The sequence below is a fragment of the Pan paniscus genome, chromosome 10 (genome assembly GCF_029289425.2).
Source record: "Pan paniscus chromosome 10, NHGRI_mPanPan1-v2.0_pri, whole genome shotgun sequence".
Classification (NCBI taxonomy): Eukaryota; Metazoa; Chordata; class Mammalia; order Primates; family Hominidae; genus Pan; species Pan paniscus.
The window spans coordinates 19300811-19328118 of NC_073259.2; the positions used below are offsets into that span (position 1 = coordinate 19300811).

The 27308-nt window shown below is 40.6% G+C and overlaps 1 protein-coding gene across 2 annotated transcripts in view; it reads right to left on the reverse strand.

Annotated features, from left to right (window-relative positions):
- The window catches only part of GRIN2B (glutamate ionotropic receptor NMDA type subunit 2B), a 439516-nt gene that overhangs the window by 308012 nt on the left and 104196 nt on the right, over positions 1–27308 (reverse strand). For both annotated transcript variants that reach the window (XM_034935408.4, XM_008969550.5), the window contains one exon: positions 12308–12736. In XM_034935408.4, the coding sequence (XP_034791299.1) occupies positions 12308–12718 (411 nt within the window). In that variant the 5' untranslated portion in view covers positions 12719–12736. The remainder of the gene's footprint in view (positions 1–12307; positions 12737–27308) is intronic.

Below are 27308 nucleotides of genomic sequence, written 5' to 3' on the forward strand. Positions count from 1 at the left end.
TTCTTTCCGCTCACTCTTTTGAAAGAGCGCTAATAAAGTCAGGGCTATCACTGGCACTTAAATATTTTCATGATAAAAGTCTTGCTCTGCTACCTCAGATGGCACCCCTAACCTGAAGCAGGCCTTTTGCCATGTCTGTCTGCTAAAAATAAAGTGGACACAAATGTGATAACTCCAGCTGGAAGTGCCAGGTTGCTGATTGCTGGTATCTGGCCCTCATATCTGTGAGGAAGGGAAAGGTGATAGAGCTAGCAGCCCAGAGAGACGTAGGAATGTATCTGCCAGTAACCACAGAGATTAACCCATCAGCCATTTTCATTTGGGTTTAAAATACTTTTCTCTTAATTGCAACTGACATTTGCTGCCCCAAAATAATTAATTCATCCATACATTTAATAAATATGTATTAAGGGCTTACTCTGTGCCAAGCTATATGTTAGGTTCTGGTGATACAAAAATGATAAAGACCTAGTCCTTGCCCTTGCAAAGTCTGTAGTCTAGCAGGACGGAGAACTAAAAAAACTACTACCGTAACTTACAGTTGTGATATGGACTATGTATGAAATGAAAAGAAATAAAGGGAAAAGAAACAGGAGTTTTGAACTGATGGTAGAGAAGAAAAAATATCTGAGGGCATGAGGACCTTGGGTGAGGAGTACAGCCCTAGATGAGATGTACCACTTGGGCCCTGGAAAGTAGAAAAATATCAGCACCACACTTAAACACACACATGCACATGCACATGAAACAAGAAGCATGCCGGAAGCAGTGGCTCAGGCCTGTAATCCCAGCACTTTAGGAGGCCAAGGCGGGCGGATCACGAGGTCAGGAGTTCGAGACCAGCCTGGCCAACATGGTGAAACACCGTCTCTATTAAAAACACAAAAAATAACTCGATGTGGTCGTGGGTGCCTGTAATCCCAGCTATGAGGGAGGCTGAGGCAGGAGAATCATGCAAACCCAGGAGGCAGAAGTTGCAGTGAGCCGAGATAGTGCCATTGCACTCCAGGCTGGGTGACAGGGTGAGACTCCGTCTCAAAACAAAACAAAACAAGAAGCAAAAAGCAAAAACAAAACAAGGAGAGAGGCATGCAGAAAGGGAAACACTAGTGCTAAAAGACGAACTTCACCTTGCCAGTCCCACCAAGGGCCTCGGTAGTGGAACAGCTAAAGGGAACACTGACACTTAACCCTTTCAGCATTGTCCCAGGCCTGGAGCGAACTAGAAAGAGCATCACCTTTGGAAAGAACACCCAAACTGCATGTCCAATGACCACAGAGCTAGGTGAGTTCAAGATCATACTGTTGATGGTTTGTGTTTCTGTTTACTTCATTCATTTATTCAATGGAGACTTACCAAATAACTCTCATAGACCCATACTTGCTGATTCCTACCATTTTCAAGGCCTTTTCTAGGTACTTTGAACAACCTTACTTAATAACCTCAAGAAATAGGGTCTAGGCCAGGCACAGTGGCTCACACCTATAATCCCAGCACTTTGGAAGGCCAAGGTGGGTGGACCACCTGAGGTCAAGAGTTTGAGACCTGCCTGGCCAACATGGTGAAACCCCATCTCTACTAAAAAAAAAAAAAAAAAAAAAAAATTGCCTGGCGTGGTGGTGCATGCCTGTAATCCCAGCTACTCAGGAGGCTGAGGCAGCAGAATCACTTGAACCTGGGAGGCAAAGGCTTCAGTGAGCCGAGATCATGCCACTGCACTCCAGGCTGGGTGACAGAGTAGAGACCCTGTTGAAAGAAAGAAAAGAGACAAGAGAAAGAAAAGAGAGACAGAGAGAGAGCGAGAGAGCAAAAGGTCTATTTGTATCACTATTTTATAGATGAGGAAACTAAGGCTCAGAGAAGTGAAGGAATTTTCTAAAGGTCACACAGTAAGTGGTGATAGAACCAGGAAACAGCAAGGCGGTGAGATTCCAGAACTCCCTCACTTAACTGTGGTGTGTGTATTCATTTCCTAAGGCTGCAGAAGACTCGGGGGCTTAAAACAACAGAAATGTATTATCTCACAGTTCTGAAGGCCAGAAACCTAAAATCAAGGTGTCGGGAGTCTCACACTCTAAGACTCTAGGGGAGATTCCTTCCTTGCCTCTTCCAGTTTCTGGCGGCTTTCCTAGCTTGTAGCTCAACAACTACCACCTCTATCTCTCTTTATATGGGCTTCTCCTCTGTGTCTGTGTCTTCTCCTCTTCTGGCTCTTATAAGGACATTTGTCATTGAATTTAGGGCCCACCCAAATAATTCAAGATGATCTCATCATGACATCTTTAAGTTAGTTACATCTGCAAAGACCCTTTATCCAAATAAGGTCACATTTATGGTTCCAAGGGTTAAGACATGGACCTGTCTTTTGAAGGATCACCATGCTACCCAGTGCAGTGTGTATAGAGTGCACAGTTTAATGAGTGTTCATTGTTTAATCAAAGTTAGCTGTCACTAGGCACCTGACACTATGTGCTAGGAAGACGAAATTACTAAAGCATAACCCTGGCCCACAATGAGCCTACTCTACAGCAAGAGAGACAGATGTGTTAACAAGACAGGTTATAATAAAAGCATGAAGAGGGTACAGGTGATGCACAAGAAAAGAAATGCCAAATTCTGTGAAGGTGGGAGTCAGGAAAGTGTGCACAGAAGAAACGCCATGAATTCTCCTATAAAGTGGACAAGGGGTGGGCAGGGAAGAGGACGTTCTAAGAAGAGGAGGTGGCAAAGACAAAAGCATAGAGGTGTAAAACAGGCAGAACCATTCGGGGAGCTGTAAATAATTTAGTGTGGCTTGACATTGCTGCTCAAGGGCAGGGAGGTTAAGAGAAATCCTGGAGAGGTGGCCTGGGACCAGATTAAAGAGGACGCTTCATTCTAAGCTGAAGGAAGCCAGGGCAGTTTTAAGCAAAAAAGTAATAATAGATCTGAGTTTCTAAAGAATCATAGGTAAGCTTCCATGTGGCAGCACAGACAAGAGAGAATGAGTGCCATCCCTTGGGTCACTGCAGTGTGTATGGAGTTGAGGGGACAAATTGGAGCTACCTACGAAGGTGGAACTATCAAGGTCCCGTTACCGTCGGAGGGGAAGGGAGGGCTCTAAGTTGACTTCCAGACTGAGAAATAACTCCCTTTTCAGAACTCTTGGTTTCTATAATGCTTCTCCTTCCTTGCTCTTCTTGTTCTTTTCTTATCTCTCTGATAATTTTGTCTTAGATCCTTTATCATCTGCACCTTGCACCTCCCCTGGCCATCCCTCAAATGGTGGTGCACCCAGGGTTCTGCTGTTGACCCACTTCTCTCCCCTTTCCACTGTTCACTCTGAGCCATCTCATCCACTCTCATGGTTTCAGCTATCCTGTCCCCGCAAATGAGGCTTATAGCTACATGTCCAGCCCAAATCATTCACTCTACCTCCAGGCCCAAATCCAAGTGCTTACTAGACATTTCCACCTATATGACCCACCCACGTTCTAAATTCTATACATTCTCATTGCCGCTGTCACCAAATCTGTGACAAATCTAATTACTCTTGTCATCGTAATTTTTGTGACTAGCACTAAAAGGGTCAACAGTATTCAGTGCTGCAGAAGGTCAAGAACAACTTGAAAAGTCCATTGGATTTGGCACCTTGGAGAAGTGAGAGATGAGGAAGTGCAAAAGGCAATTTCAGACTACCCTTTAAGGAGCTGAACTGTGAAAAGAAGGAGACAGGGAGGGAGAATGAGCATCAAGGAAAGCTTTCATGTTTGTTTAATAAGATGAGAGTGATTTGAGCACATTTATGGGCCACAGTGATAGTTGATATTTTGGGTAAGACTATTCTTGACAGTGGGACACTAACACATATATTACAGGCCACTTAACATGCCGGTTCTCTAAGTTCTCAGTGCCCATGGAGCACGCATGCATACACACACACACACACACACACACTCACACACACCAGTTATTATGGCATCCAAAAATCACCCTCATACATTCCCAAACATCTTCTAAGAATCCCTAAAAGGGAAGATACCAGTAGAGAGGAATAAGTTGAAAGTTAAGAAAAAAAGAAAATAACTGATGAACCAAGATCCTAGTTCTGGAGAAGACTAGACTAAAGACACAAAAGAGGGTTTGGCGTGAGACAAGGGAAATGCACGATGTTTGGGCTTTGATTCATACAGGCATTGGTTGAATTCCCAGGATGTCACTTCCTTTGAGACACAGTGTACTACACTGTCTGTTGACTAGCCCCAAAGCCATTCCCACTCCTTTCCCCCCTTGTCACCTCCACCAGAGAGACTTGCAACGTCCACAGGGTTGCCCATGTGACATTGTTTGGGCTCATGAAATCGAGGATGTGGGGAAGACTTTTTCTAATCCAATACCAACCCACTTCTTCTTCCTTTGTTAAGTATGAGCATGATGGATGACTAACGCTGGAGCAGCCACCTTCCAACCATGACAAAATGCCAGGCGAACCCCAGATGTCAGCACTGACATCACTGAGCCAGTGAACCACCCCCAGCAGCCTCTGTCTCTAGACTCTTTGTTCTGAGACACCCACAGACTCATTTGTTTAAGCTACGGTGAGCAAATCACTACCTAAAGGTATTGGGCAACATAGTTAACCTCTCTGATCTATAGTTTCCTTGTCTCTAAAATAAAGATAAAATATGTGCTTTCTAAATTCAATGAAAACATTAAATGAGATAAAATATATAAGATGACTAGCTCACATAAAGTGACTAGCTCAGAGTTTGACAAAAAATAAATGATCAGTGTCAGTCTTTCTCATCATAACCTCAAAATAACTTACAATAATTAGATCTTCTTTGTCCGTGTAAAATAGAATTATAGCAATAAACCTTTATTGTACTCAGAAAGGTAGAATAAAAATAACCACCTTTAATGTTACTCTCCTGCATGCTAGACCTTTAAACTACAGAATCAAAATACAATTTTGAAAAAAATGTAGATCTAACAGTAAGACAAAAAGAATCACAGAAGTCTCAGAAAGGGGACTAAAAATATACTCTTTGTATAGAACTCATAATTCAGGGAGTTTTTTCCAGCAATATCAATGTGATGTAAAAATTGGCTGGCAATATTTAGTAAATTTATGATTTCTTGTATCTGTAACATTTTACTACTTTCTCACCTAGTACCACGAATATTTTCTTCATGTAATAATTCACTTTTTTTAACATATTAACACTTCCAAATCTATGAGTGACTCTGATTCAAACACTATTTTATTCCACTATGTTTTTAGAAAATGATCTTGACTTGTCTTTAATGCTTATATCCTATGTGTATCAGTTTGTTGAAATCACTTTATGTCTCTGCTTTGAAAATCCTGGTAAGTTCTGATCAAGTCAGTATCAGTAATTGCATCACCAAAGAGGTGGAACCTACTGAGCTGTTGTTTATCCACCATGTCTAAATGGAAGCAGGTTAACATCCCCAAATATTCTATTTCTGTTAATAGGAAAAATTAGAATCCATTTTCCTCAAATGATTTAGGACAAGTCTGGTTTTTGAGAATGCAAGATGGCATATACTAAGCACCAACTGTCTACCATGCACTGGGTACATTGCGTCATAAGGCTTGCTACCCTTTATGAGCTGGGTGTTATTTTTGTTTCCACTTTACAGAAGGAGATTTTGAGGCTCAGAGAGTCTGAAGAGTCCAACTAAGGTCACATGGCTGAGAATGAATAGAGCTCAAGCCCATTGACTCCAAAGTCTGCATTCTCTCCTTGTGCTGGTACCTTCTTCTAGACACCATCACGTCCCTGGAAAATGTATGACAAGTGATGGCTGGTGTGTTACTTTCCAGCACCAAGTGCCTGTATTTCTATGAATGTCGAAGCAATTTCTGGGCTTCAATTGTTACAAGCATTAACACTGCACCTAAAGAAAATCCTAGCTCCAATTTTTAAAGACAGGATGTGCTGGCCAACAAGAAACACATTTCACAGAAGCAGGTGGAAAGAGCCAGACAGACAGAGCTACATCACTACAAAGTTTCCAGTGCCTTAGAGAGCACTGCCTACCCATCTTTCCCCAAAATATAGTTCAAGTAGGCAAAATTGGAGAGAAGAAACTGAACTCCAGGTAATTTTATCCTGGCTTTTTTTTCTTACTCCCTCATCGTATGCACTGGGAAAAAGTCTTAAAGTCAAGCATGTCTGAATTCAGATTTCAGTCCCACTATTGTTGTAGATGTGTGACTTTGGCCAACATACATAAACGCTCTCTGATTTAGTTTCCCCATCAAGAAAGAAGAAATACTACTACTTCCCTCATGGGATTGCATAAGAATTAAAATGCTCATTAACATCATGCCTGGTTCAAAATTGACATATTATGTTAGTTTTTTTCCTCTCACTTTTCCTACCTCTATGTCTTAATACCCTTCATCCAAGAAATGCCATAACATTACAGTTTTCTCCCAAAGTATTCTGTCCCGAGGAATATTATATCACAGACAACTAAAAGCAAGGTAACAATCTAACAGACACCAGAAATTAGTGAAGAAGCGTAGGGTAAGGCATGAGTAACATGTAGCCATCTTGGTTTCAAGATTATGTTGGATATGCAAATCCATATGAGCCAAGGGAAGGCAATAGTCCACTCCCAGTGTCACACACCATTGCCAGCCCATCTACTCTCTCCAAACCCACTGTCATTAAGCAAGTGGGGGTAGAGGATAGGGGAAGAGGGCCAGAGGATGAAGCCAAAGAAGAGTAGGGCCATCTTCCTATCCCCAATTAGATTCCAAAATGTGTCTCTCAGTACAGAAAATGAAAAGTGCTATTGAAAGCATCCATTCCCAAAGAAGCAATTTATTATTTATTTTATTTTATTTTATTTTATTTTTGAGACAGAGTCTCGCTCTGTCACTCAGGCTGGAGTGCAGTGGTGCAATCTCGGCTCACTGCAACCTCCATCTCCCAGGTTCAAGCAATTCTCCTACGTCAACCTCCCAAGTAGCTGTGATTACAGGTGTGCGTCACCACGCCCAATTTTTGTATTTTTAGTAGACACGGGGTTTCACCATGTTGGCCAGAATGGTCTCGAACTCCTTACTTAGGGTGATCTGCCTGCCTCCGCCTCCAAAGTGCTGGGATTACAGGCATAAGCCACCGTGCCTGGCCCCCAAAGAAGCAATTTAGAAAGGAAAGAATCATAGCAATAGACTCCACAGTAAGAATATTTTTGCATGTCATCTAAGGAAGAATAAGATCCAGAATGTGATGCACGTTTTAGCTACCATGCTACACCCTGATCAACACGTCTATTTCCAGATCCTGACCCTTTACTCAGCATACCCTTTTCTTCCCCATTCTTGGAGCATTAAAGTTGGATCTTGAATCCTTTTGCCTGCTCCTACTGTAACTTCTACCTTTCTATTTTCCTTCCTACCTTCTGCCCAAGCCATTTTCATTAGTCCTAATGCCAAGGACAAAACAGTTGTCATTGACTCTGTCATTCCCTATCACTACTCCTTATTTCCCTCACCTAAAGTGTCTGTTTGCCACGGTACTGCCCTAAAATCTTCCACATATTTTATTTCATTTTATCTTCAAAATGTAAGGTGTATAGGGCAGAACACAAAATTTATATCTCATAAACTATAAACTGAGTATCATGTAGTATAACTAATATGTTTGCCCACATTTTCAAAGCTCATCAGAATGGAGACTAAAACTCAGGGATGTATAATTCTTAGTTCAGTGTCTTATGATGCAGAATTGTATAATAGAAAGCATAGGTTTCAAAATAGGTATTCCTGAGATTTGAATTCTAGTCCCATTGCTAATAGTGGGCTGTGATATCCTGGATTAGTTACTTAACCTTTCTAAGCTAAAATCTGAAAACCCAGGGAAGATTTCAGACAATCAGTAGAAAAACCTCCTAGAAATAAATGGAAATACATCTAGCTTCAGTTCATTATTTGGATTCAGATGGGCATCTTAAATCCAGGATCTCAGGGAGAATAAAAGCAATTATAACAAGGCAAAACAAAATAGGCTCTTTATACTCAGGTGGGGAACTGCCAAAAAGCACCTCATACATTTTTAAACATTATCCATTACTATTCGAAACAGTCTCTGTTACAAGCACCTAGCAGTTCTTTCCAGGTTAGAGATTTTCTTTAAGGGACCCTGTGTGGCTGCAGCAGGCTTCCATACTACTTGTGAGCCTCAGCTTCCCTGGTCGGGTGAGACCAAGACTCCCACCTCACACTTCAGAGCCTTCCCCCAGATTTTCACCTTTCAACCATATGCCCTTCTTGGGTAGTCTCCAATTTAGAGTTTTTTCTACAATTGTCCATGCTGCTTTTCGATTCTCATTCTTTTCCTGCATCATGATACACTCTCACTCCCTTCAAACTGCTCCACATAGCCTTCAGCTTCACCTGCTGAATGTTAGGCTGGACACTTTAGTGAAGCACTTGCCATGTATCACCTCATTTAATCCTCGACAACCCTGTAATCAACATATTAGTATCCCCATTATACAGGCAAGGAAACCAACGTTGAGAGTCAGGGATTGGTGACTTGTCCTGATTCCAACATTTAGGAAGTGATGCCTGAATCCAGCTTGGACTCTAAATTCTGATTTTTTAATAGCCCTACTCAGCTAGCCCCTGTGCTTCTTTCCACCATAATATAAAGCTCATTTCCTCTTTGGGAAAGCAGAGTGCTAATTAATGTTCTTACTGATGATTAATTAGCATATGCAAAAAAGTGAGCACATGCTATTTGACCAGGTGCTGAACTGCAGAACTGTGTCTGTGCTGTTGTCAAAAGTCTTCAGAAGAATGCTGTCCTTCCAGCATCAAAAACTTCTTGAATACAAACTTTATCCCTGTAATGCAATCATCCACGAGAGCACTTACTAAGTGGGTTTTATTGGAAATAAACCAACAACAAAAACTTAAGTTAAAACAGACTGACAATTACCTGTCTCCGAGAAGGGGAGAACAAAATAGAAGGCTTATTGATCATCCTTCAGGCGATTACTATGAGCCTTCAATGTGGCCAAGCTACATGTCTTAGATTTCCTGCATCAGTTCCACTTTCAAATGTTTTTTGTCCTATTCCCCTGTTGTTGATTAATAGTTGTCCAACTGTGTGTCCCCATTCTATGTTTGTAAAATATGGTCATGGTACTTAAAAATAAACTTCTATTAAAAAAAAAAACAAAAACCTGGCCTTAGTTTTGAGGTGTTTTATCTTTGAAACTTGTCCCAAAGGCTTTTTCCTCTGAGATTTGGGGACTCTTTTTATTTGCCTTTATGCAAATCTGTTAAGCCCCCAAACATTCCTCTGCATGGCTGCTGGGAAGTTTGCTGCTGGCACTCTCTCTCCAGGTAGCTCCTGCCACCACCCATTCAGCATCGAACGCCTGGGGCTGAGCCTCCAACTTTCCAGGATCTCCATTATTGGATCTTTTTCTTTCTTCTTTTCCCTCTTGCTGCTTACCTTTTAGAAACCATTCTTTCCAGGTCAAAAGTCAGATATTTATGCTATTTTAGAAAAGCATCTAAAAGTCACTGCCCACCTACCTCCTTATTTGGCGGACAGAAAGACATGATGGAATATTTGGGTGTGGTAGCAATGAAGGCAGGAGCAAGGGGAAAGTGATGAGAGGTGGTCTCATTACAGTGACCTAGAAGAATTCACTTTACTGGCGTCAGTTCTCCTATTTACTCCTGGAAGGCAGTAGCCAGTGGGTCCTCTATGGAACTGTGCTACACTTAAGCGCTCCACCATTTCATACCCTTGTTATGTTCTCTTGTAGTTAGACTCCAGTATTGCCTGATTATAAATCATGTAATAGATCACTTTCAGTCAGATGACATCCCCCACAATGCCATCTAACAAGGGAGAAAGTGAAGGGTAGTAAGATATATGAGACCTTAACCAGTCATTTTCTTGAGAGGAAAGAGAGTACACAGCCTTTGAACCCAGCAACCAATGTTAAAATCCTGGCTTCCACTTAAGAGCTGTAGCATTTTGGACATGTTATTTAACCTCTCTGAGCCTCAGTTTCCCCATCTGTAAGATAAAGATTAAATAATACCACTTAGGTCGCTAACTGGTTAAGAGTATTAAATAAGATAGTGCATACACAGCACTAAACGCCTAGCATATGGGGAACACTCTCAAAGCCCCTAAGATACATCAGTGAAAAAAAGAGTTCAGTCTCTCCGCATGCTCTGCATGTTACCTTATATTTGTATAATGATGTTGTGGATTTGTAAAAGGTACCAGAGAGAAGCAATCAGCTAGTTTAGCCATAACCTTTTCTACCAGGGAGAAATAATATAGGTTGCACAATAGCCCACATGAGAAAAAAATCATTTTTACCTGTTGTGCTCTCAAAGTAGATATGTACTTATTCATGGTAATTTTAAAATTCGCTCTTAACCATATCAGAATTCTTTCAAAGCAAAATTGTGCCCTCAAATTGCCACTGTTAAAATAAAATATAATTTGCTAAGGACAATCATGTCTGAAAAAAAGAAAAATCTACCTGAAGCACAACTCAACGGGTTCTGCCACAGCAGTCTACATTTTCCATTTTGCTTATTTTTCCCACTTCCCTTAGCATGGGCTATTTGTGCTAGTGCCTATTTTCTAGCATCTGTACCTGCACCCACGTAAATGCAGGAATATGTTTCTCATATGATACTGGAATGTCTTCACTTAACACTTTCAACTTGACCTTTCCTAGACCAAAGGGAAGCTCTGAAGCAGAAGCTAGTCATCTCTGCCTGCTGCCGACAGGTGGCGGTAACGGTCATGCAAGGTTCTTTTAGTCTCGGCTCAGCTGCTCCACTGCGGAGGTTCTCAACTAGCCAGGCAGCATGCTTGTGGTGTCTGTGCTAGGTTTTAAGGTGTTTACAAACATTATTAACCCGAAAGCATATCTTTTAAGTACAAAACTAAAGGCAGGTTTGAATGCGGTGATAAAAATATGACAATGACAATAGTAGAAACCCAAAATGATGAAAAATGATAAACGTAGCACTTGTGGTGAAACTAACTATTCCAAGACGTGAATGGCTGGCTGCAAAGGACAGTGCATATGTACTAAGTGCTGTATCTAAGTAATGAACAATAATCAGTAAAGCAAGGAAAATAACTGAATAAGTGATAGTATGTAAAAACAAAACAACCCAAAGCAGAATAAAACGCTTTTTTCTGCAGTTAGGGAATAAGCCCCAGTGTCAAGTGGCAATTAGTCATATGACAATTAACCTAACATTAACGCAGGAGAGGCTAGGATTTGTTGGAGATTTAAAGCAGTGGTTGTCAATCTTAACTTCACACTAGAATCACCTGGGAAGCTTTTAAGACTCCCGAAGCCCAGGCCAATAATCAGAATCCCGAGGGGTGGGACTCAGGCATCAGCAGTGTTGAAAGCCCTTCAGGTGATTTTAATGTGCACCCAATTGCCTTCAAATCTAAGCATGGGGAAAAATGTGTTGCTACAGGTTCCACGGATTAAAATCCATCTGGATGTGCAGATCAATGTGTGTGATGAGCGTTAATACCTTGGCAAGAATTATTTCCCTATGACATTTGTATCTTCAAGGAGAGAAATCACCTGCCTTGAGGGATTTTTCTTTTTATAGTCTTGAAAACAGTATGGGGGAGAACATGTATTGCCAAAGAATAACAGAGTATGCCTTTCATATACCTATTTGAAGAAAAGGTATCCCAGAGCTACAAGCGTCAACATCCCTTAGTCATTTCAGTGAGTCCATTTACAAACAAGTGGACACAAAAACCTTTTCGAAACTATAGGAGTTTCTAGATACCAGCACCTTTCCCTCACTTTCATCTTTAACAGATTGCTGAGCATGCACGGTGGCTCACGCCTGTAATCCCAGCGCTGTGGGAGGCTGAGGCAGGTGGATCACCTGAGGTAAGGAGTTTGAGACCAACCTGGTCAACATGCCGAAGCCCTGTCTCTACTAAAAATACAAAAATTAGCTGGGCGTGGTGGCAGGTGCCTGTAATCCCAGCTACTCGGGAGGCTGAGGCAGGAGAATCACTTGAACCTGGGAGGTTGCAGTGAGCCGAGATGGCATCATTGCACTCCAGCCTGGCTGACAAGAGCAAAACTCTGTCTCAAAGAAATAAAAAAAAAAAGGATTAATTGCTGGCCTATCCACGCTGTCAATGCAATCTGGTTACCTTCCATCATTAACAACCAAGTTTTACAGGAAAACAAATGCATGGTTTAGTCCTCAGTACAAACCCTCAGGCCCTTCTCCCTGCAGCCCCTTTTTACCTTATCTGCCATTATCATAGAGGAGCCCCCGTGGATGCCCAGGATGGGGGTGAGAGTCTGTGCTGAAATGAAATCGAGGATCTGGGCGATGGCTTCCTGGTCTGTGTCATCAGCAAACACCACCCCCTGGATCTTCCGGTCAGACATGAGATCACAGATGCGGGTGATGATGCTCTTTGGGTCGGTCTCATTCATGGCTACCAGTTCCACCCGGGGTACCACGGAGAGATGGTGGAAATCATCTTTCTCGTGGGCATCCTTGATGGCCACCTCGTCGGAAGTGCCCACGAGGATGACAGCAATGCCAATGCTGGGGGGGCTCTTCTGAGAACGAGCTCTGCTGCCTGACACGGCCAGGACGGCCAACACCAACCAGAACTTGGGAGAACAGCACTCTGCTCTGGGCTTCATCTTCAACTCGTCGACTCCCTGCAAACACAAAGAAAGAGCATGTTAAAATAGGACCTACATCACGTAACCTGTCTTAGAAGAGGCTAGATACTGCAATTCAAGGACCTTATCTCCTTTCATTGAGCACCAAACCCAACTCCATCTACCAGCCTACTCTCTTATCTCTGGTATTTGCTCTGCAGAATGAGAGAAAATGAAACTTTCAAAAGTCTCAGAAATCCTTGAGCAAGGCAATAAAAGGTGCTATTGCTATAGTCATTGGCAGCTACAGGCAGAGACAAAGGAGGAAAAGAGGTTGTGAGTGGTCCAGGTAGCCATGCGAGTATGCATACACAAATCTCCTGGCCCTCCTGTTACAGCCCACCCTTGTACTGTTCTTGGGCTGAAGGAAAGCAAGGCCAGACAAAGTGAGCAGAAAAACGTGCTCAGCAGAGGTGAGCAACAGAACATGGGCTGGATAAACTGGATGCGGGGGGCTATAAGTACACAAGCCCTGCATTCTTGCTGCCTTCACCTTATGTTTGCCTCAATGAGGACAACAGCCAGAAAATTCTTTAGTAACCTTGTTAGTATCTGGCTCTTAATATTAAACTACAAGAACAACTGATACATGACTAGTAGTTTTAAAACATTGCCTCAATTGATCCTTACAATGACCCAGTAGGGAATAAAATAAGAAAAACATTATTATCACCATTTTTATAAATGTTGACGCCAAGGCTCAGAGAAGCTAAGTGTTCTAAGACCATGAACCAATCAATTAAGTGAAACAAACCTGCACCCAGATCTTCTGACTTTTGTATTCCAATATGTGTTCTATTACACTACGTGGAACTGCCTCTCATATAACCAATTATTATAAGGAACACATATTACTCCAATCTATTTATACACCAAAATACAGAAACTTAAACAAATACCATTAGCAGCTGAAGTAATGTTAGAGCCACATTTGAAAAATGTTCCTTTTTTTTTCCTGATGCCATCCTATAGTCGTGACTTCCCTAAATTGACTGATACCGTATTTTCATATAATTTGCCACCTTTTACCTACAAAGAACTCCTTCCTTTTTGCTTCCACATATGACCCTAAATCTTACTCTATGCACCAAACTAAGGACATAACGCTCTATAGAATATAAGCCTTGGCCATCTCTCTCTATGCTTCTCATTATTCTCTAAGAGCTCCTCTTATTTTAATATAACTAGTTCTGCTTATATCGCTGTATTTTAAATAATCAGTGTTCACTATTCAGGTGATGGCTACACTAAAAAGCCCAGATTTCACCACTATACAATATATCCATGTAACAAAAGCACATATTTACTGCCCGAATTCATAAAAAATTAAAAAGAATCATTTATTGTACATCTTTTATATGCTGCACACTGTGTTAGACATTTCCTCATATATAATCTCTCTGATCTTCATGGACACCCTATAAATTAGACATTTTATTCCCATTTCTCAAATAGAAAAACAGAAGCTCAACACAGTTATGTAATTATCCAAGGTCAATGGCATTATAACACCAGCATGCCAATACATAAACACAGCATTTTAATACTCCAAGGCAATACTCTACAAACTGCACCCAGAACCAAAACCAGATTCTCATTCTTCTACAAAGAGAGAGAGCATGCAATCAAGGATGAAAATGCTGCTTCAGATCTCCTGCTTGTTTCAAAAAAAAAAAAAAAAGGCGAGAGATTAAAAATCTAAAAGTGTTGAGAGATTAGCTAATTTAAAAAATCATGACGGTATTGAATAAAGAAAGATAAGGAAGTGTTCGGGCTGAGCAGTCAGTCTTGACTGCAAAGGGCATTAATGATTTGGGAGCAAGATGCTGGGGACATTTTGTGGCTGAAGAAGCACAAAATCCAATCCAGTTCTTGGCAGAAAACATTTTGGAACTTTTACTGGTATAGTCATCCTTCAACACTGCCAAGAAGGAGACCTATATTGATTGCCTTTTCTCTCTCTCGCAAATAAGATGAGTAGCTCAGTGGTTCATGCCTGAGCAAAGTTTACTCCTGACAGTTTTCTGATCTCAGTGTCTCTGTGAAAACAGGAATGACTCCATGAGCCCTGGAAACCTTTGCTGATGGGCTGTACACAATTTAGCAGAAGAACCAGGGCCTGAATTCCTCCTCCCAGAACTTAAAGGAAAAAAACACTAGATAGGCAATTGAGTAGTACTGATATTCAGAGGAAGACAGAAGGGGTTTGACACCACAAAGAGCTGTGGACAAAGTGTACACACACACACATACACACACACACACACACACACACACACACACAGTTCAATTCCAATGACTGGTTCTCAAGGAAAGCCAAAAGATTTACCATTTGGCAAAACTATAAGCTAACTTCATTCCAATGGTATTCTAATCCTACAGTTACAAGTCACTAAATTAGTTTCCTTCACATTTAAAAGTGGCCCACTCTGCCGTGACAGTTTATTAACTTTAATGCACTCCACTCTCCCACTTTGATGTTTTATTTGCTCTCTCTAAAGTATCTCTTGTGTTCCTTTATCTTGTCTCACACAATATATTATATTTGGCTATGCAGTGGCTAGTTGTGACACCCAAAGAATAGCATCTGGTTTTACAGAGCATCTCATTTATACTCAGGATACAGCAAAGCACTTTACAAAGCAATACATTATGGGAGATAACAGTAGCAGAGGGGCTGTGAGACAAAGAGGCTACTTTGAATACAAACTCAATTTCCAACATTAAAAGGGGATTCATTGAGAGAAAGCATGTAGTCCAAGATAAGCAGAGTGGCTTTGCTCCCTTCCTCACAGAGACCATAATTCTTGATGCACCTGCTCTAGGAAGTCTTGCTCTCCCTGTAGAATTGAGCATTGCTTCCTTTGGGCTCTCACCATAGCCTGCATGTATCTATCTAAATACACATAAACTTTTATTACCAATATATGATGATGTGTCCACCTACTTTAACTAGTTGATAACCTCCTTGTGAGCAGGGACTTTTTCAATTCAGTAATTATTGAGCACTTATAACCTAGAGAACTTTTTTCTTTTTCTTTTTTTTTTTTTTTTTTTTTTTTTTTTTTTTTTTTTTTTGGTGGTGAGGATGCAACAGATACAGATTCTATCCTTCAGGACCATGGTCTAGCAGAAGATACAGACATAGACCCATAAAGAAAATGTTTTCCTCACTTTTATTCATATTCTTGAGCTCTAACAGTGCCTCATATGCAATAAGGAAGGACTCAATAAATGGTGGCCAATACTGAGTTTCTACCATTAAGTTGAACCATATAAAATTGTTAATATTTGACCATTTTTGACCTGCTAGTCAAATAGTTCAACCTGCTGGGTACCAGATATTATTATTGCCAGGTAAATTTCATGCATTATTAGATACTCACAAAAACATTGTAAGTCATACTTTCCCTTTATTACAAATGAGAAAACTGAGGGTTAAGTACATGACCAAGATTACACAGCTAATAAGGGATGACATCAATTTTCAAACCCAAGTTTATCTGGCTCCAAAGCCCTTGCTCTTTCCCTTCTGGGGCCTCTCAGTATAATATGAGTGTTGAGTGAATGAATGAATGAATGAATGAAATCCCCAACCAAAACCAACTGACGTTTTAATACCAGTTCTGTGTTAACACAGTGCCTGAGGATGGGCGAGTCACCTAATTACCATCTCTATGCTATCATCGGTGAAACCAGGATAATATACCTAACCTACATACCTGAAAGATTTTTGTGAAGATCAAATGAAAATATGTATATGGAAGTGCTTTGAAGAATCTAAAATACTCCACAGATGCAAAGGATATTACGTTTAAGCTTCTATAGAAGCTGTTCAAGGAGCCTAGCTATTTATGATAGCACAAAGTGAGTGTGTGGGAGGTGAGGGTGAAAGAATGGCAGACAGAGGCTGAAAGGAATGTTAACAGGAACCGCGCATGGGGCAAAAGATGTTAGTTCCCTGAGCGATATAACTCCCTGAAGATGTCCCATAATGGCCTCGGGGTAGCAGCGACCTCCACTGACAGCTTACTAGTCATGTAGATGAATTCAATAATCACTCAGGCCAGGGCCAGTATTGGGAATCAGTGCAGCTCAGCATATTGAAATCATGCCATGAATTCAGAAACCAGGGTGCACCAGCAGGACTAGCAACAAAGCAGCAGGATTAGAGAGCTGACTGTTCACTCATTTGGCTCTTTGCCTCCTTGAAGCTTGGGCTAAGTGATCCCGAGATCCATAGCAAACAAAAGGCCACAGGAGCTTATGTTCATGCTGGTAACTGGTACAGGGTAACTAGAGCAGGAAACAGTCTACACTTTGCTCAGAGCAGGCTCAAAGGGAAGATACATCTGGGTGAGAAGCCAGGCCAACCCTGTCCTTAGAAAACTGAGTCCTGGGGCAACCGCAACTGGAAGGATAAAATGTGACTTAATCAATAATTAAATCAAAAATATTCCAAGCACCATCCCTTAATGCAGTCAGGACATTATTTGGAGTGATTCAATTAAGGAGACTATGACTGGAATATGACAGGCAGTGAGTGAAGTTAAGATTAAGATGCTAGAACTATGTATCAGGTCCAGTTTTCCAAGCTACCAATAAAGACAGAAAGTTAAGAGACATAGGCTTAAAATGTGTCACATTAGAGAGTGGTGAAACAATAATTCTCATACAATGGAAGTCAAGAAGAGTATAAACGAGTATAACCTTTTTGGAGGTCAAAGTGGTAGTATCTATCGAAATTTTAATATCAAGACAAAATAAAATTCAAGGGCAAAAAGTATCAAAAGGGACATTAAGTGGTATAACATATAGGTACCAGGAAGAAGCAATCATTATGAACACATATGAGGCTAAAATATAGACTTTTCATGTATAAGGCAACAACTAAAATTTACATGGGGAGAAACAGACAAATCCAACTGACAAAAGATCTTATTAACTAAGACATAAAAGATTTTATTTTTTTAAAGCATGAGTTATAAGTTCGAACTAGTTCAGATACCTAGAAATGCATATAGAACAGAGAATAGATGTTCTTTTTAAGTACATACATGAAAAATATTAAATCTACAAAAATACATCAATAGATTAAAAAAATCAATATGAAATCAATTGTCATTTTTCTATAATGTGATTAAATTAAAAGTACTTTGTAAAGGTACTAAAAATACTACATATCCAAAATCTTAAAAAAGAAAAAACTTGTGATTAAATAACTATAAGGTTGAAAAGGAAATCATAAGGGAAACTAAAATTCCTTTGAACAGAATAACAATAAAAATACTAAATTTCAGAATTTCTAGAGCACAATTAAAGCATTTACAGAGAAAAATACACTTTTAAATACATTTATAAGAAACCAAGAAAATAAAATATGATTAATTATAATTAAGTTTTCACTTACTGCATTAAAAACTTAACAGTCAACCCTAATAAACAAGAAAATAACAAATGAATGAAACACAAGACAAAGAAAAGCAAAAAACAAAACTGATCTTTTAAAAGACGTAAAGTCCTGACAAGATGAATCAAGAAAAAAGTAGAGAAAATGGGAATGAAAGAGAAAATAACATATATAATAGAAATTTTGAAATAATGATTATGAAAACTAGTTACTTTTCCATTTAATGTGTAATACATAATAAAAATGGCAAATAGGGAAAGGGGCTTAAAAGAATGTAGAACATTTGAATTAAGTTTTAGAAATTTTAGAAATTGTTATTAAAGTCCACACCCCTAATTCGACAAAACTACTCCCTACCCTAGTCCTCCACTCCCCATCCAATCATCCCACCAGCCCACCCCACCTCTGCCAAAATAAAAAGAAGCAAAAGTGGTACAGATGGTTTTATAGATTTAGTATATCAACCTTTTAAGGAAGAAACGACCCTTGCTCATAAAAGTGGAACAAAAAGAAAAAGACGGAAAGCTTGATTCTAGATTCAGATAATTATAAGAAAAGATTATTATAAACCCCTTCCACTTATGGACATAAAGGAAAAAAAAAACCTTAAAAATTAGTGGCCAGGCACGGTGGCTCACACCTGTAATCCCAGCACTTTGGGAGGCCAAAGTGAGCAGATCACTAAAAATACTAAAAATTAACTGGGTGTGGTGGCACGTGCCTGTAATCCCAGCTACTCTGGAGGCTGAGGCAGGAGAATCCCTTGAACAACAGAGTCAGAGCTTGCAGTGAGCTGAGATCATGCCACTGTACTCCAGCCTGGCAACAGAGCAAGGCTCCGAATCAAAAAAAAAAAAAGTGCTAACTAAAACACAGTATATTTTTTAAATAGTAATCATCATCACCATGATCAATTGCAGTTTATATCTGAAATGCAAGAATGGCTTAACTTCAGAATATGTATCAAAATAATTCACCACATTAAAGAACTAAATGAGATATTTACATGAATATCTCAAAAAAATGCAGATAACATACTTGACTAAGGGAAATATATATGATAGAAATGTTAAATTGTGTTTAAAACAAACAAATAAAAAATCACTCTTTGATAATAGGAAATCAAGAGATCGTCAGCCTTTACCTGGTGGGTACATCCAATAACTGTAATCTATGTAGTAATTAACAAAAGTCTTAACAAGACCTCTACAGCAAAAATTTGAAAACTTCATTAAAAGATTTGAAAGAAGACCCAAACAATGTAACCATATACCACATTCATGAATGTGATATCATAGTATTTTAAGTTCTATTTTCTATCATTTCAAGCCAATTCTTATCAAAATAATAATAAGATTTTAAAAGAAATGCTATAAATTTATTCTAAAATGTATAAGAAAGGATAAAAGTACCCAAAGAACTATTAAACACAATGTCCTTATCTGAACCTATAATGAAACTGTGCTATGAACTAAGAAGTATGGTTGACTCAATTCTGCAGAACAGATCCAAAATAATTTTTAATTAATACATTTTTAAGAATTGTAAGTTCCAAGTCAATTAAAGTTTTCAGTTATACCTTCTAAATTTAAATCTAGAGAAGCAGGGCAAATGTTGAACCAAAGAAGTGATCTTGACTCAGAATGCTTAGCTTAGGCAATACATCAACCATCTCAGGTAGGAAATGTGAGTATCACAGATGACAAACATCTACTTTTCAATATCACTATTAAGTAGAAGACCAATATCTATTTTTGTCAAATGGCATCTATATATTCAGGGCATTTAAAAATCCAATTTCAATCCTCTAAATGCACTTAGTGTCTGCTAAACTACTAAATATCATCCAAGTCTGTAGAAATAACACATAAAAGGCACCAATCTTTGATTTGAATTGACTTGGAACCTACACTTCTGTGTTCTGTTACTTTCCTCCCTCTCACACTATTACCATCATCCATTACTCTTTTCAAGCTTTTGAGCTCACTTGCCCTGCTCTTTCTTCAGAAAGGAGCAAGGTAAGAAATCCTGAGAGTCTGGGGCATGGAGGTAGGGGCTGAGACTGTGCCCCTGTGAAACCAGTGGAGAAAGAAATATCTCCCTGGACATGCTAGATACATGCCCAATTCATTTGTCATTGAGTGACCCACATGACAATAAACAGGGATCCTTGGTCCTGGAGTTGGGGTATTTACTCACCTAAATATAGTCCTGCAGAGAATTAACCCCAAATGGATTTCAACATATCACAGCCACATAAATAATGGAAACAGAAAATCAAAACCTTCATTAAAGCTGTTTCTTGGAAAATATTTGATCAGAGAAGAGCAGGATAGATGGGAGAGAGGGAAAAGACACAGGCTTTGATTATCCAAATCTCTGAGCCAGCAGATGAACCAACAAGTCCTCTTACGTAATGCAGGTAAGGATGCCCATCCTAAGCCCCCCAGCTCCTGTAGACCCTTAGGAGAAGATGGCCCCATCACCGCCAAAAGCAAAGGTGATACTGGATCTCTTGGCAGCAATATTTCTGCTAAATCTTTCCTGGAACCTCTCCCGAGTAAGAGCCTTCTCATTCTTGGTTCAACCAGTCCTGTCACCTGGGCTCCTTCTTGTCCTTACAACACTTCCAGTGGCTCAAGCCAGGTTTTTCTATCTGAGCTGTTCTTTCCTGCTGTATGCACAAAGCAGAAGTATCACTTCTACTGTCACCCAGATTCTTGATACAAGGTTTGTACAGATAACTAATAAAGGATTATAAATCACTTTACATGTGTGCATTTTAATAGAAATTTGTAATACAAACGTAGATGATTATCAGTAGTCTCACCAGCAGCAAACACTCACGGGTTTTTCTTTTTTCCTTAATATGCTGCAAGAGCAGACATCAAAATTGCTCAAAGTTCCTCTCCTAATATCTGCACGCAGTTCTTAATTATAATTAATTTATAGGCCTCCAAGGACAGTGTGGGCACTGCTGAAATCCAAACCTTTTGAAACCTGATTCTGATTATTACCATTTGGCAGCAGATTAGGGCAATTGTGTGTATTGGTTTAACAGCAAAATAGCATTTTCAAGTGTTAATAAAAATTATTGGCTTGTCACTATCTATTAAGAGGGGGACGGGCAGTGAAAATGAGCAGATGATAAAAGGAGAAGCACAGGAGCAGGGCAGCAGGAAAATCTCAACTGGGAAGGAGTCAAAGGAAGATACTGGAAGGACCACAGAGAGCAGGGAATAGGGGACAGACCACCAAACCTATAGGCATCTACCCAGAAAACAGTGGTGTTCAGAGCTGCAGATGAACAGCCTGCACTAGAGGAGATTTAAAAGTAGGAGTTATACAGGTAAACGTCTGCCATAGTAGTTTCCTGCAGAGATCAACCCATCACCTTGGTATTAAGCCCCGCATTCATTAGCTATTCTTCCTGATGCTCTCTCTCCCCCACTCCCTCCCCACCCCACAGGCCCCAGTGTGTATTTTTCTCCCATTCATGTGTCCATGTGTTCTCATCGTTCAGCTCCCATTTATAAGTTTACCTATGTAACAAACCTGCACATCCTGCATGTGTACCCCAGAACTTAAAAGTTGAAGAAAAAAAATAAAATAAAATGGCCGGGCCCTGTGGCTCACGCCTTTAGTAATCCCAGCACTTTGAGAGGCCAAGGTGGGTGGATCACGAGGTCAAGAGATCGAGACCATCCTGGCTAACATGGTGAAACCCCCGTCTCTAATAAAAATACAAAAATTAGCCAGGCATGGTGGCAAGCGCCTGTAGTCCCAGCTACTTGGGAGGCTGAGGCAGGAGAATCGCTTGAACCCAGGAGGCAGAGGTTGCAGTGAGCTGAGATGGCGCCACTGCACTCCAGCCTGGTGACAGAGCGAGACTCTGTCTCAAAAAAAATAAAAAGTAAAAAATAAAATAAAATGTAGGTGTCGAAGAAGGCTATTTCCAAGCCCCAACCCCCAAAACAATCTGCTCTGTAGCCTAGACATATTCCAAGCCACCGCATCCCTCCACAAAGCCTCTTTTGCAATAATAATCATGTTGTTTTGTAATGGAGAGAGCAAAGCTTTAGAGTTAATGGACTCACTTTTAACATTTATTCTTAATTTGCTGTGCGATCTTTACCTCTCTAACTGCAAGTCCTTTATCTGCAAAATGTGAGATAACTACTGCCTTCACAGAATCACTGTGAAGATCGATTCATTTGATAAATGTTTGTTGAACATTTTCCATGGGCCAGGGAACCTGCTAGGAGACAGGATCCAACACAGAATGGGAATGGGATCCTATCTCCAAGCAGCCATTAGACTAGTGGCCAAGACAAATAAACAGGAAATTACAGTATCATGTGAGAGGGCTGTGACAGAGCATGCCCAGTGCTACCTAAGAGATCAGGAGAGTAATGAGCTAAGGATGAACAGATAAGTAGGAAATAGTAGTGAAAACGGCAGATTGAAATTACAAAAGTAATAAAATATCATTTAGAAGATCCTTATAATCTTTTGAAGAAAGCAAGGACCTAAAGTCAAAAAGAGCTAGAATTGAAACCTGGCTTTGACACTTATCTTGGGCGGGGGAAAGAAGAGAGTAACTTAAATTACCTAGACCTCATTTTCTTCTTTATAAAATGGGAATTATTATCCTCACCTTACAGAGTTGTTGTGAATATTAAACAATTTACTTGAAAGCATCTAGCACAATGCAGTTACCTGATATTTATTCATTGAATGTGAATATATTCTGTTCAGAGGCAGATAAGGAGCTTCTGTTGACTCCAATTACTTAGAAAGGAGTCAAAGAGCTTCTTCCCTCTCACCTCCTTCCCTGGCTTTAGCACAATTTCTACTGACCTTAGAAATAGGTTGTTTTAAAAAGTCTGTAAGTGACAATCTCATGGGTAATGCAAATGATACTTAAATTCTAATCCCAGGGAGAGCCAGCACCTACTTCCTCACTCCCTCCCTCCTACCAGCCACCAAATAGCCACCAAATTTTATACAACTCTCATATTACTGACATCAGAATAGTCACACGTCAGATTTGGAATCAATATCTTCAATCACAAAGAGTACTGGAAAGGAGTATAGAAGTACAGGAAAGGCAGAAGTCACACTCACTGCTTTTGCTAGTAACAAGGCTTTTCTTGCAAACCCTAATGAAATGAGGCAGGGACTATGTCTTATTTATCTACCTCCAGTACTTGGCAAAGCATGTGGCATGATGGTAGGTGCACAATGAACATTTGTTAATGACATTAATGAATGAACCAGACCAATAATGAGTTGCAACTCTCTAACTCCACTGATCCAAAACAAAGGCACTGTTCTAGGTCTTTCATTTCTCAAGGGTTATTATAACAGAAGGGCAATACAATAAACGCCAATACCATTTCCAACTTCTTGATATATAGGGATCATTTCTAGGTCAATGTTGTTAGTTGGTAATTGCCTATGTATCTGGATGTATATTTGTATGTGTAAATCAATGTTTATATGAGAGTTGCATGTGTGTGAGCTCAAATTAGCCCTCTTTCCCTTGGTCTCTGAGCTATAGGATGGTTCTGCTGATGGAACATGGCACCCAAGTATGACTCAGACTTCACCTCAGAGCCAAGGTTTAAAACAAGCTTTTGAGACTATACCTCAAAGAGAGCCCTGTAGCTAGGCCAGTGTCAATAGGGAACAAAAGCTGCATTATTTCAGCTTCCTGGTTATCAGGCCAACTATAGGTGCAATCACACATTTCCTAATATAAATTTCCATCATTATTCCTACCAGTATACATAGTTAGCCACACAACTAAGCATAACCGAATTGTGAACTCGTTAAAATCCCTCTAACATTACCTGTATAACTGAGCACCTATTCGAAGCATTTATTATAAGTTGAAGCTTTACTCTTTAGTTGTTCTTGCCCTTCCTCCTCTCTTTCCTTTCTCCCAAATTACAGGATGAGTAGAATAGTGGGGTAGGAGGCACAGACTGAGGAAATTGTTAGGCCTTGTTACAGTTCTGCCACTGACAAGCCTGTGGCTCTATTTCCTGATCTCTGAAATAAGAGAAATGAACTGGTTCTTGAAGTCTCTTCCAGCTTTAAAATTCTGTGAATTCTGATCTTCCACTCACCACTTAAGATCTACTCTCAGGCCAGGTGCGGTGGCTCACACCCATAATCCCAGCATTTTGGGAGGCGGAAGCAGGCGGATCACTTGAGGTCAGGAGATTGAGACCATCCAGGCTAACATGGTGAAACTGCGTCTCTACTAAAAATACAAAAAATTAGCTGGGGGTAGTGGCACGCACCTGTAGTCCCAGCTACTCAGGAGGCTGAGGCAGGAGAATTGCTTGAACCTGGGAGGCGGAGGCTCCAATGAGCCGAGATCGCACCACTGCACTCCAGCCTGGGTGACAGAGCAAGACTCTGTCTCAAAAAAAAAAAAAAACAAAAAAAAACTACTGTCTACTCCGCTCTGCGCTAAGCCCTGGGAAGCAGACCTGTGTGGACTATATGGTAAACTTCCCAGTCGTCTGGTTTCCAGGTGGGTTTCGCCAATAGACAACACAAGCAGGAGATGAGTAGGAACAAGACCAAGACAGGGCTATCGACTCCCCCGACCCACTTCCCTTTCTGCCACTCACTGTGGGCTGGTTGTATCACTTGACTGAAGGTCACAGCTTCCACTAAGCAATCCTCTCCCCATGACTGGCTCCATACAGCCTACTTCCAGACTCCAGAAATTGCTCCCACCTTCCTCCTTCCGGGGCACGGGTGGTGGTAGCTACACCCAGCTGCTACTAGCTCCAGGATGCCAGATCATTTCTTGTGGTTTCTGTGCACTGTCCACACCTTGGTAAATAGCCCTTTGACTGAACTCTCTTCAAATTAAACAAATTGAGTGCGGCTTCTGTGTTCTGCTGTGACTATAAATGATGCAGATTCCTCCTGAGTTCCACAATAATACCTATGAGGCTTTCTTTGATTCAAAGTGGCGAAAGCAAGACCTGAATTCTGCCCCCACCACTCCACCACTGAGTCGAGTATGGCCTCTCCTGATGCTGCTCCCTGCTTATCCTCAGGCCCTGGTGAGCAGCATCATAAGCAGCAATGGTCTCCAGGTGCCTGGTCCTCAGCAAAGAACAGATAAACAGCTGAAGACTATTTCAAGAGAACGACCGTCGGGAGCCAGCATTTTGAGAATGAGAAATGTAAAAGCACTGGGAGTCAGAAAAATAGCAAGCAATTATTAGAATGACTACAAAATAAAATTCAGAGAAAGGCAGTGCATTTTCACTCAGGGAAAATGTGGTCATTAAATGAGACTTTGCTGAAGAAACAAACTGGTTAATGAAGCCCTAACTTTTTGTTCTTCTCTTTGATTTGGTCGGAATCTGATTCATGAAAAAATTGAGTTTTAGAATCAATTTTTACTGACTATACAAATTAGAAACCAAAGTATAAGGAAATACAATCATGCGTGGCTTAATGACAGAGCTATGTCCTAAGAAATGCATCATTAGGCGACTTCATCATGGTGCAAACACTATGGAGTGTATTTACACAAAGCTCGATGGTACAGCTATTGCACACCTAGGCCATATGGGATAGCCTATTACTCCTAGGCTACAAATCTGTACAGCATGTTACTATACTGGATACTGTAGGCAGTTGTAACACAGTGGTAAGGATTTTTGCATCTAAATACATCTAACATAGAAGATGTGCAGTAACGATACAGTATTATAATCTTACAGAACCACTGTCATTATAGGGCACATGACTGTATAACAACACAAGAAAATAAAAAGGTGATATTGCAAAGAAATATATAACGTTAACTTTGTGGTTTTTCTTAATATGCAGAAAAGAAATTAGAATTAGTAAAAAAAAAAATGAGAACTGTTTGTGAATCTTTTCCTGTAATAGTAATAATATAGTTGCAATTTGGTCACCCTTCACATTTCATAGTGTTTTTGAAAGCAAGTAGCTGCTCTCTCTGAATCCAGCCTCTTGACCCTGCTAGAATAGCACATATATCAGGCCTGAATGACCATGTCCACCATCGCCATAGGAATGGCAAGGGGGACAGGCCGGTACAGTCAGTTCCTCCTTGTCCATGCCCCACTGAGGCCAAATGGAGCTCCTCCCTGACATGCCGGACACAGCTGCAGGCCAGGCCAGAATCCATGGGCAGAATTCTCCAAAATCAGATAAAGGGAGTACAATCAGGATGTCTGCAACTCTCCCACCTTAAATTAAATGTTGAAAGCTGAAAACTTGACTTACGACTTCACACACCAGCTTCTATCCCTCTGTCCTCAAAAGTCCAATGAACCAACATGTCCTTATTGTGTGCCCATCTGTGAGTCACTGTAAAGTGTGATAAGGAGTCAGAATTCAGCCACAAGGACCTGACACCCCTGCACAGAAAAGCACACACACTCCCCAACACAGGACTGTCAGGGCCGCAGAGAGGGCTAAGGCAGTATAAAGACAAGGGCACAGGGACTGCCGTGGCCTTGGGTCCTGGAGATGCCTTTATTAGGAAGCAGCTTTTGAGCTGGACTAAAGAGCACCGAGGGTATCTGAGGAAAGGAGCCAAAATACAAAAATGAGGCTGCCTTAAGTCAGAAAACAAGTGAGGCACAAAACATATTGGGGAATGAGAACAGCGTGGCCTGGCCAGGAGCAAGAGCCCACGGAAGGAATGTTTGGAGAAAAGCTGAAAAGGCAAGCCAAGGAATTGGGGATGCTCAGCTGGCGCTCGGACTTAACGCTAGAGATGCAACCAAAAACAATGGAAGATCGGGAGGAAGAGGAACAGATCTCCCATCGCTAAATCCATTTTATCCTCAACTTCCAAGGTGACTGAAACCGCAGCTGCCTCTGAGAGCTGTTTAGGAAATCAGCTAGGCTGGCTTATTACAGCATGGAAATTCCTTCCCTGCCTCCCAAAAACATCAAATAAGCTGTCACTGTTGAGAAGTGAAGACCCCAGTTTATAATGATTAAGAAACTGAAGTGCTTAAAAATAACATTCAATGAAGTGTTTTCAATTGAAATAATATTCATGGAAACAGTTTTCTTCTCTACACGAAAACTTCCCTCTGCTCACATGAACCTAAGTACAATGACCCTGGGCTACTGCCTGCA